Source organism: Helianthus annuus, chromosome 14 (genome assembly GCF_002127325.2).
Source record: "Helianthus annuus cultivar XRQ/B chromosome 14, HanXRQr2.0-SUNRISE, whole genome shotgun sequence".
Classification (NCBI taxonomy): Eukaryota; Viridiplantae; Streptophyta; class Magnoliopsida; order Asterales; family Asteraceae; genus Helianthus; species Helianthus annuus.
In genome coordinates, this window is record NC_035446.2 from 26,889,531 (window position 1) to 26,900,907 (window position 11,377).

Consider the following 11,377-nt stretch of genomic DNA (forward strand, 5'->3'; position numbering starts at 1 on the left):
ACAAAACTACGAACTGTGAAACATAAAACTACTAAACTTTGCAACAATTTTGTTTTAGCTTTTAAGTCTTGAAATGTTACTATACCAGTTTAAGTTTTAAATTAAAAACACGTCGAAAAGTTTTAAAGGAATTGGCTTGTATAATTTCAACTAGAGGTCATTGACCATTAACAGTCTTATTTGGAGCATCGTTTTGAGGTAAGTTTTACATCAATGGACTCGTATCGTCGTTCTGATCAAAATCCGTAAAAAACTGTTTGTAATTTGAAAAAAAAAACATAACTCCGTTAAGTTTTTTAACGAGGGACCGGTGTAGAAAAATAGATGAAATGTGAGACTGGTGGGGGGAATATTTAAAGGTAGGACCGTCAATGGCCAATGATCTCTAGTTGAGATTATTATAGCCCAATTCCCCAAAGTTTTAAAGTAAACAAGTCAATCTATGAGGCCTCTAAACTAAAACGAGATTGATTTGTTGAACTAAGACCATGTGTAAATGTGATTGGGCGTGAAGTGGCAAAGATTACGCCCCATAATAGTATAATACCCCCGTACACCGCCTCTCTGTGCGTGATCTTTTGAAAATTGGAGTGCCTTGATGCCACATGTCACGTAACCCCTATAAGAGGGGCATTATTATAATGGCTCACTACACATGGTCTAAACGTGATTGCACCTTCGATCGAAAACTTGCTTGAGGCCCTACAGTATCTATATATATTAAATTATTAATACTAAAATACAGAAAAAAACTGTTTCAAATACATGTAAATATCATAATTCGAAATTTATTTTATTATAAAATCAAAACTTATTTTGAATTTTATAGTTTCAGTCACTTGTTAAGAAAATACAGAAAAATTAATTTATCCTTGAAATGTTAAATGACTTGTTAGTTTATTTATCATGTTTATATTTGAAACAAAAAAAGATAAAAAACTTAACTATTTATGTTATTGCGCTCATGATAATTCTTTTCCATCATAAACTTACTAAAGATTATAATATCTCAAAGAACATTAAATATTTTGACATATAGGGAAAATATAATAAGAAATAAAAGTTAATATAAAGTCAATTTTTATATATGTTATAATCAAAAAGCCAAATTTTCGATTCGCTTTAGACCTCAAAATACGGTAATACGTTACAAAACACAATTAAAATAAATAAAAAGCATTAAATTTTATGCTACATTTATACCTAAAATATACGATATATTGTGTACTCTTCACAAGTTAAAAACTATACCATCATACCCTCAATTATTACACATTTCTACATATACAAAAGCCATGGACGGGAATAGTATCAGGTAACTGTCTGGCACTTCCTTATTGTCCCGAACCAATTACGATTTTAACCCAACTTAGAATTACAATTTTGCCCAAAGTTCAAAATTACGCTTTTGCCCCCAGTTGAAAATTACAGTCTTGTCGTTATATATTTTAAAAAATTACTATTTTACCGTTAGTCAAAATTACGATTTTGCCCGCGATTCAATATTACAATCTTGCCATCGTTATAGTTTTTTTTTTTTTTTTTTGACAAATTACGATTTTACCCCAGTCAAACTTACAATTTCCCTCCAATTCAAAATTACAGTTTTTCCATCATTTTTCGCTTTTTTTCAAACATGTGGTACTGTTTAGTTTTAATTAGTTGACTCGATATATTTTTTATTCGCTAGCGCTCGCTCATTGGTCATGACAAATTACAATTTTGCCCCAGTTTAAAATTACAGTCTTCCTCTCGTTTTAGTTTTTTTTTTTCTAACAAAACTATAATAGTGTTTTGTTTTAATTGATAGATAAATATTTGGCCTAACATCTCGCAACGCGAACTAGACATAAGCTAGTTATTCCTACATAAGCAATGTATATAGTCTTTGTTATCTAAATTCATAAATACATACATGTACAAATGAACAATCAACCCTACATCATTATTTTTCTTTAGTTAAATATACTTTTTAATAATAATAGTGATAATATAACTAACTCATTACATATTACTACATTATTATTAACTATAAATTATAAATAACTCCAACGTCATATATTATTCTCTAATACGTATATATACCTTAATAAAAAAGTAAAAGGTATTAAAATAATGTATGCCAGTTTCCGTATATTCAATCTATAGTAGATTGGAAATTTTGTCTTTCCTACAGAGATGATGTATAAACGTTAACTACCAATTTTTAAATACTCTCTCTCTCTCTCTCTCTCCTGAAAGTGTGAGTTCGTTTTCGTGTATCTATACTCCTCCTTTCTCTGTTCCTGCAGAGCTTTTCTGGTGGAAATATTAATTTAAAAAATATCTTGAAATCTTCAGAGTTTAAAGCAGCAAATGTAATACACAAAGTGTTAATAAGCACTCTCAATTCCTTCTTTCTTTCTTTCTTTCTGGTTTATAATTTATATAATTTTTTATTTTATATATAATAATTATATTATATTATATCCAAAGGTGTTTTTATTTTGTATTTTTGTGGAGTGAAAATCAGTATTATGACCACTTTCACAGAAAGGTGATTGCTTTTCCATGGAGGTCCCTATGAACACTCAAAGACAGAGCACTCCTCATGCTTTGGTAGGTGTGCTTTGATGCAAAAATACAGAACTTTTTTTCTTCTTTTTTTTTTGTTTTTGTTTTTTTGATTGCAAGTTAGCCCCACTTAGATTTTGCAGGTTTTATGTTTGTTGGTTGTGTGTTTTTGGGGGCATTCTCTGTGTTTATTTGGATTTGATTTTAGATTCCTCTGTGTGTGCCCCCTAATTTAGATATCATATTCCTTTCATTCATTTGTTTTCTTTCATTTCTTCCTGAGAAAATGTGAGAATATTTGCTTCTTTTTTTTTGTTGTGGTGGGGTTTCTTTGGTCAATACTTGATTCAAGATTGAATTTTTGGAATCTTTATGACATGGGTTATGAAGCTATGATGTGATTTTGGCTAAAACTTGAACCAAGGTTGAGTCTTTATGATCTTTTTGACATGGGTTATGAAGATGTGATGTTATTTTGGTCAAAATTTGAGTAAAGGTTGGATTTTTTATGATCTTTTTGACATGGGATATGAAGATATAATGTGATTTTGGTCAAAACTTGAATAAAGATTGAATCTTTATGATTTTTATGACATGGGTTATGAAGATGTGATGTGATTTTGGTCAAAATTTGAATAAAGGTTGGATTTTTATGCCATGGGTTATGAAGTTGTGATGTGATTTTGGTCAAAATTTGAGTCAAGATTGGATTTTATTTTTATTTTTATGATGTTTATTTCATGGGTTATGAAGATAACCTTATTTTGTTCTTCTTAAAGTTGTTGATGTAGATAGGAATTGGAGTATGACCACCATTCAAGAGAAGCTGAATACAACAAGTGTCAACACTGGGACACACAGTTTAGTTGAGGAAATGAAATTGTTGAAGGAAATGCAAGACCATTCTGGTAAATTTTATTTTATTTTTATTTTTAATTTTCCAACAAATACTTTTATTGCTCATATATATAAATATATATATATTTTCATTGTAGGGATAAAGAAACCAATAAATTCTGAACTATGGCATGCATGTGCTGGACCATTGGTCACCCTCCCACAGGTGGGAAGCCTTGTTTATTACTTCCCACAAGGACACAGTGAACAGGTTTGATTTCCATTATTTGTTGGTATAATCTGTTGTTAAGTTTAGTTTTTTAATACATCTTAGTGTAATTTGCAAATTTCTTGATTTTTGTTATATAAATCTTTATTTTAACAGTTTTGCTTGAATTAAAATCTTGGCTTTATCATCCTTTACTTCAACCATTTTGCTTATATTGCAATCTTGTTTTGTATACTTTGCTGTTAATGCATCTTTGATTTTTTGTACATTATCTTGTTTCTATCATGTTTCGGTCGTAGGATATGTCTATAGGGGTGTGGACGGTTCAGTTCGGTTCGGTTTTATGGCAAAACCAAAAACTGAAACCGACATTTCGGTTTTTGAAAACCGTTTGGTTACGCTTTTTTCGGTTTCAGTTATTTCGGTTTTAGCAATGGTTTGGTTCAGTTATCCGGTTTTTTGAACGAAATTTCGGTTTTTTGGTTTCGGTTTTTCGTTCCCCTTATTTATAGTTGCATGAAAAGTGGTCCCTTTGAATTTGGATTTTGATGGATCCAATATTTTTTTTTGACTAGATTATGTACCACCATAACCATTTTTTTAAATAAATTGTTAAGGTGCACTTCATTTAGTATTTGTTGGAAGTTATAATCATTGGTTAGGGATCTGGCTAATAAAAATTGTCTTTACCAGGTTGCGGTTTCAACAAATAGAACTGCGACATCACAAGTTCCAAACTATCCAAATCTTCCTTCTCAACTGTTATGCCAAGTTTTAAATGCTACCTTACATGTATGTCCCCCATATTCTCATCAAACACTATACATTTTCACCTTTTATTATAATGCTCTCATTTAAATCATTTTGTTTATTTGCCGGTTTACATAGGCGGATAAAGATACCGATGAGATCTACGCCCAAATGAGTCTTCGACCCGTAAATTCGGTGAGTTATGTAGATTCAATCACCCATAAAGAAAAGTCAAAGTACTTTGACTTTTCAAGTGTCAACTTTATCTTAAAATTTAAAGAAGTCCATATTTTTTGTACAAAAGGTTTTAAGTTTGTAGTAAATATTAAAAGAGCTTAAACACTTTCTTTTTCTAATTTACTTGACAATCAGGAAAAAGATGTTCTTCCGATACCGGACTTCGGGATGAAACCAAGTAGACATCCAAACGAGTTCTTCTGCAAGACTTTGACCCCGAGTGACACAAGCACTCATGGTGGATTTTCTGTGCCTCGTAGAGCCGCAGAAAAACTTTTTCCGCAGTTGGTAATATTTCTATTTCTTGATAAAAAATATATAAAATCATTATTTGAACAATGCTTTAAATGATCATAAATTTTTGTGATGGTTTAATTTTCTTTAGGACTTTTCAATGCAACCTCCAACTCAAGAGCTTATCGTTCGAGATTTGCATGATAACACATGGACTTTCCGTCACATATACCGCGGTAAGCATTTAATATAGTTTTTATTTTGTGTACCTTGAGTTGAAAAGCAAGTTTAAGTGTTTTAATTATTTTTATTCTGGTTCTAATTTGGATAAGAAGTGAAACAAAGCTAACAATTTGGTTAATTTTGCATCAAGGGTAGTCTTGTGATTTTATTTATTTATAAAGCTTCATTTGAGAGAGAAGTTTTTAAAAAGGTGCAAACGAGCCGAACCGAAGCCGAGCTTAAACTTGGCCTTGTTTAACTTAAGAGAGCTCAGTCGGCTTGTTTTGAGCTCTCGCTCTATATCTTGAAACACGACTCATGAGTAATTTTTCAAACTCGAGCTCAACTTAAATCATTTATTGTTTATTAATTATTTATTTGTATATAAATATAATTATTATTTTATTTTTATAAGAATTTAAATATAAACATATAATATGATTGAGATATTTTTATCATAACTACATATAAAATAATAATATTTATTGTGTAGTTATATATTTATTATATAAAAACAATAATTATCATACTTATATAAACAATAGGCCTATTTAGGCTGGCGAGTTTAGTCAAACTCAGTATATGAAGCTCGGTTGATTTCCAAATGAGTTTCCAATCTAAAAACGTGTCGGGCTTGGGCTCGTTTAAGCTCGGCTGATATTTCCATTCCGATTTGGTGCTTTAACTTTAGATCTTGTATTTTAATGCAGGGCAGCCAAAACGACACCTACTTACCACGGGTTGGAGCATGTTTGTTGGCGCTAAAAGGCTTAAAGCTGGTGATGCCGTTCTATTTATCAGGTATAATTTCTTAAATATCAATAAATCGAAATCAACAACCATTTGGAAAGAGGGAGTATGTCAATTCCCGATTTTGACCTTAAAGTTTAACGGACTTAACAACCCTGTGGTAATACAATTACTTGAAGCAAACAACAAAAAGGACATGGCCATTGGCCAGTCCACATGATGATTACAAGGGATATTTTCGTCATTAATCTTGTTTTGCTGAAATGGGTATGTAAATTGACCGTGGCAAAACAAACGTTTAAAGTCACCAAACATTTCCCCTCAAAAACTTTTCTTTCGTAATGGTCAATAAACTTATACAGACTAGGGTGGTTTGTTTTTTGAATTAGACTCGAAAAGTATGATATTCGAACTGAATGGGATTACATTATATATAATTTTTCTTTAATTAAATACCTATGAGTATTTATTTATTTATCATCTATCATAATTCGTGTTATTTTTTTTATTTATATTTTTTATAAATTTCTTTTTATTAACGAGTAAAACAAACTCAATACGATTACAAACTAAAAGCTTGCATCGAGAATCAGCACGTGTTCGTCCCGTTCGCTTTCGATACCTTTGGCGCTCTCGCCCCTGATGCGGTGCAGTTCCTAAAGCGGGTTCAACAGGTGGTAAGCAGTAACACCGTGCATGTTAAGGGGCAAAATTTTGTGTTTAGCAGGGTAGGGTTTGCTATTCAGAAAGGGGTAGCGGCGCAGCTTGTTGCTCGTCGTGTTATTCGAATCAACCTGATGTCAAATTGTCGTTTTGAGTTACAGTTTGCTTCGAATTCGAATAAGCAATAACCTAAAAACCGACCCGACGAACACCCCTAAATTATAAACTTATGTTTTATTATTTTTGTTTGGTAGGGATGAGAAGTCACAGTTACTATTGGGAGTACGTCGAGCAAATCGTCAAAATACATCTTTGCCATCATCGGTTCTATCTGCTGATAGCATGCACATTGGAGTCCTTGCTGCCGCGGCTCATGCTGCTGCTAACCGAACCCCTTTTACAATATTCTACAACCCGAGGTAACCGTGGTGGCAAAATGAGCGGGTCAAACGGGCCCACATTGGAGTCCTTTTAATTCGGTTCACAAACACTTTTCTAAGTCCATTTTTATAATAATGTCAATGTTCGATACAAGTACAAAAGCATAACCAAGACAACCCGTTCATAATTGTTTTTGAAATGATTTTCTTTATTAGGGCATGTCCTTCGGAATTCGTGATTCCATTGACGAGGTATAGGAAAGCGGTCTACGGTACACAACTTTCAGTTGGCATGAGATTTGGAATGATGTTTGAAACCGAGGAATCCGGAAAACGCAGGTATGCATATCTACATCTATATATACATATATTACAATGCATGTAGAATTGTGTGATCATCTTGTTGTTGGATGCAGATACATGGGCACAATTGTTGGCATTAGCGATGTGGATCCATTAAGATGGCCCGGATCCAAGTGGCACAATCTTCAGGTCGAGTGGGATGAGCCCGGTTGCGGTGATAAGCAAAGTAGAGTTAGCCCGTGGGATATCGAGGCTCCGGAAAGTCTCTTCATATTTCCTTCACTCACTTCGAGTCTTAAACGACCATTTAATTCGGCTTTTCTAGGTGAGTTTCGTCTTCTTATTTATGCAAAGAATAAGTTAAACCGATCCGTTAGTGACGTTTTTGTAATAATGAATCATTAGGAGCGCAACCCGAATGGGACATGATAAGCCGACCGTTCATGCGGGCCCCGGATACCATAAACGGAAACTTTTCAAACCCATCGATGCCTAACCTATGGCCGGAACAACTCATCAAGATGTTAATGAAACCTCAAATTGCTAACAACTCCACAACCGTTGGAACTAACATTCAAGAAACTTTTCCCGCCAATAGAAATCAGTTGCAACTCGACAACATGCAAAACCGCCCCCAGTTTCAACTTATTCAAACTAATGCCGCCATAACCACCACCAACGCTGCCACGGCCACCACCACCGTAGTGTCAAGCACGCCACCACAATCCAGCCCAAATCCTTCTGGAGTCCAACAGCCTCAACAATCGGAAACCGTGAAATCGGAATCGAAACCAATCAACTCTCCTCCGAGTCTTGCACAAGAGCTTCCGTTTCTTAATCAGTTGTCTCCGTTTGATTCGAGCATACTTCACGGTCAACAATTCGATTCGCCTCAGATTGATTCTTCTAGTCTTAACGGGCTATTCCCCTATGCGGATACTAATGTACTGAACTCGTATCCGACTCTTGGTCAGGAAACGTGGGACCCACAAGTGAATAACAACTCCAAATGTTTTGTACAACAGAACACATGTCCCTCAAACGCGTACGGTTTCAAAGACTTATCAGATGAGAGCCACAGTAACCCTCAAAATGGCAACGTATACAACTGTCTCAATTTCGAAGGTAGTAATGCTGGTAGTACCGTGGTCGATCCTTCGGTTTCTAGTACGGTTTTGGACGATTTTTGCAACTTGAAAGATATTGAGTTCCAAAACCCGTCTAGTTATTTAGTGAGTAACAATTTCAGCTCGAGCCAAGATGTTCAGTCGCAAATCACGTCGGTTAGCCTTGTCGATTCTCAAGCTTATTCCATGCAAGAACTGCCCGATAACTCGGGTGGGGCCTCTTCTAGCAACGGGGAGTTTGATGATAGCGCGCTTTTGAACAACAACACGTGGCAACAAGTTGCTCCTCCTCCCCGTGTACGAACCTACACGAAGGTCAAAGCTTGAAACTTTCTTTGAATTTACGTTAAAGATTAAGTTTTTGAAACTCGGGTTTTTGTATTTAAAACTTGTCTTTTGTTGGTGGTATTGCAGATTCAAAAGGCGGGATCGGTTGGGAGGTCTATCGATGTGTCGAGCTTCAAGAACTATGATGAACTTTGTAGTGAAATTGAAAAGATGTTTGGGCTGGAAGGATTGCTTAACGATTCAAGAGGATCGGGTTGGAAGTTGGTGTATGTAGATTTCGAGAATGATGTTCTTCTAGTCGGAGACGACCCATGGGAGTAAGTTCGATGTCTATTAAGGGTGTTCATAAACCGTTAAAACATACCCAACCGTCCAAACTGAAGCACACCGGCCAGTTTTAGATCCTAACAGTTTGGTTCAAAATGCAGGGAATTCGTAGGGTGTGTGCGATGCATCAGGATACTCTCACCTTCTGAAGTTCAGCAGATGGGTGAAGAAGGAATGCAGCTTCTCAACAGCAATGCAGCATTGCAGGCCGAGATGAACGGTGGCTCGGTATCCGACAATGGGCCCCGCACTTGGGTTGGCCCCACATGAACTAACCGCTCTTAACCATCATGGACCGGAACTAGCCGCTGTTAGCGAGGAAACAACCCATTATTGTAGCTTTATTATTAACATTTGAAGCACTATATTAATCCCAGTCTCTTGAACAAGTATTTTCTAATATTATCATAGATTTATGAAAACTGAGTGAACTCGAAAGTCGAAATGCTGCTTGAAAAAGGAATAGCCATTATCTTCTTTGTTTGCTTGTTCGACAAGTTATTGTTCGAAAGTTAAGCATAACTTGGGTTCTACGTTAAGACTTTAGTGTCTTAATTTGCTGAAGGAATGGGTCGGGTTGGCGGATTGGACTACACAAGAACTTGAAAATGTTACACGGACACATGACTTGTGTATATTCATGGGTTGATACAAACACGTATTAAATGCTTTAAAAGTTCTAAATTTATATGCATATTTTTATTTATTCAAACAATTTATTTTTCAACTTTTAAGCTTTGGCATATAAGAAAACCTAAAGAACAAGTAACCAAACGGATTTAACAGCGAAACTGCCAAGTTAACACAAACACAACCGCTTTAGCTAAACGTATCCATAAAAATTAGCTTCAATCCAAGGCGTTCTGATTTTATAGTCCACACCTATGTAGCACGGGGACTCCATTTATGTGGCCGTACCCGTCTCGGGTACTTGTCGGGGACGGAAACACCATGGGTACTCGTCGGGGACGTTTCCTAAAGTTTTCAATGTCGGGGACGTATCTGGTAGAAGTATCAAGCCCGTTTCCATTTATTTCTAGGGTTTTTACCCTTTCAAATTCCACAACCGTCCATTAAATAAATAGACCTATCATATTCGACTTCTCTAATCTCTAAACTCTCAAGTCTCATCATCTCTAATTCTCTATCGATTGCCGATCTCTCACTAGATGAACCGGAATTTGAAAATGATTTGATTATTGATAACTAATTACCTTTGGAAGATGTAGTATTTTTGGAATTTGTTTAATGTATTTTTATTTTTTTATATTTTTTATTGCCGTACCCGTATCTTGGAATTTTGAGTTTTGCCGTTCCTCGTTCCCGTATCGTCCCCGTACCCCGATCCCGTACCCGTTCCAGTGCTACCTAGGTCCACACTCCATCATTAACACATTATAAACCCTCCCTTATTTTAAGTATTTTGTTAGATTAAATTGTTTATGGGCTTAAGTTTTATAAATGGGATAATGCACTAATGGGTTAGATGTTTATTAAGTTTAATTAGTTTGCTTGAATGTTGGGTTGGATTGTTAAACTTTAGTTGACTAGTTTTTTTTTGAACGGCTGTTGTCTAGTAATTTTTTTAGTTTATAATGCTTTTATTTGTATATTTTTAAAATTGGAAATCATGGTCGATTTCAAAATTTCATGGGGTTGGTTTTAAAGTTTCACAGAGTCGGTGTCAAAATTTTATTAGGATCGCTAGAGGTGTACAAATCAGTTTTTTATTTAAAAAACCGGTCTGGTTTTTAACCGAACCGGTTTTTTTCATCCAAAACAAAAACCGGTTTTTTTATAACCAGTTTCGGTTACTAACCGGTTTTTCAAACCCAAAACAGTAACCGGTTGGGATCGGTTTTTAACCGGTTTTTGCAAAAAAAAAAAAAACCCCGGTTTCTGTTATTAACCCGGTTTTCAGATCAAGAATAGTAACCGGTTACAAACTGTCGGTTCGATTCGGTACTAAAACCGGTTTAAAAAAACCGGTTTTGGTTTTTTTTCTGGTTAACGGTTATAAAACTGGTTTTTTTTACACCTCTATCGCTAAGGACAAAATCAAATATATACTTTTTTTTTCATGGTGTGTTGCTGCTGATCCCCTTTGGCTGGGCCTAGGTCTGACCCTTGCCTATATAAACAAGTATTATGAGATAGTTCATTATGTGATGTGATTATGAGAGTGTCACAGACGTTGCCCTTTTAGGGTTATTTTGTGTTGGTCTAAACACGGATTAATGTCCATTACAGAAGTATGAAACAACGGAGTTGATGAGAATGTTGGGTAATGTTCAATTGTTGAATTTTTATAAGAAACTAGTATTTAGTATTTATGACTCGCGCGTTGCAACGAAACCATTAAACCAAACAAAAAAATATATGTAAAAACGTTGAACCGTGCATGCGCGCGGCGGATATAAAGGACAAATCCTGGTAGATCTCGTAGTTAACAATGACAAATCCTGGTAGATCTCGTC

General features: G+C 35.0%; 1 protein-coding gene across 5 annotated transcripts; it reads left to right on the forward strand.

Annotated features, from left to right (window-relative positions):
* The first annotated feature begins 2,339 nt into the window (after positions 1-2,339).
* On the forward strand, positions 2,340-9,377 carry LOC110929090 (auxin response factor 5). 5 transcript variants are annotated; one of them, XM_022172208.2, is made up of 15 exons: positions 2,340-2,357; positions 2,533-2,598; positions 3,333-3,461; positions 3,549-3,661; positions 4,313-4,411; positions 4,508-4,564; positions 4,742-4,894; positions 4,992-5,076; positions 5,773-5,863; positions 6,730-6,894; positions 7,072-7,194; positions 7,272-7,483; positions 7,564-8,600; positions 8,700-8,890; positions 9,002-9,322. In XM_022172208.2, the coding sequence occupies exons 3-15, from the start codon at positions 3,359-3,361 to the stop codon at positions 9,168-9,170; spliced, it is 2,598 nt and encodes an 865-aa protein (XP_022027900.1). In that variant the 5' UTR covers positions 2,340-2,357; positions 2,533-2,598; positions 3,333-3,358; the 3' UTR covers positions 9,171-9,322. The 5 variants fall into 5 exon arrangements, with proteins under 5 accessions (XP_022027900.1, XP_022027904.1, XP_022027901.1 ...); XM_022172212.2 differs by lacking the exons at positions 2,340-2,357; positions 2,533-2,598 and adding an exon at positions 2,687-2,841; XM_022172209.2 differs by lacking the exons at positions 2,340-2,357; positions 2,533-2,598 and adding an exon at positions 2,720-2,977 and having other exon boundaries at positions 9,002-9,377.
* The last annotated feature ends 2,000 nt before the right edge of the window (positions 9,378-11,377 follow it).

What these genes read in the sequence shown, in the direction of transcription:
- LOC110929090 (XM_022172208.2), top strand. Translation starts at nt 3,359, where the DNA reads ATGACCACCATTCAAGAGAAGCTGAATACAACAAGTGTCAACACTGGG. An exon ending in GTCTTCGACCCGTAAATTCG is followed by an intron (nt 4,565 to 4,741) that starts GTGAGTTATGTA and finishes CTTGACAATCAG; the next exon opens with GAAAAAGATGTTCTTCCGAT. An exon ending in AAAAACTTTTTCCGCAGTTG is followed by an intron (nt 4,895 to 4,991) that starts GTAATATTTCTA and finishes AATTTTCTTTAG; the next exon opens with GACTTTTCAATGCAACCTCC.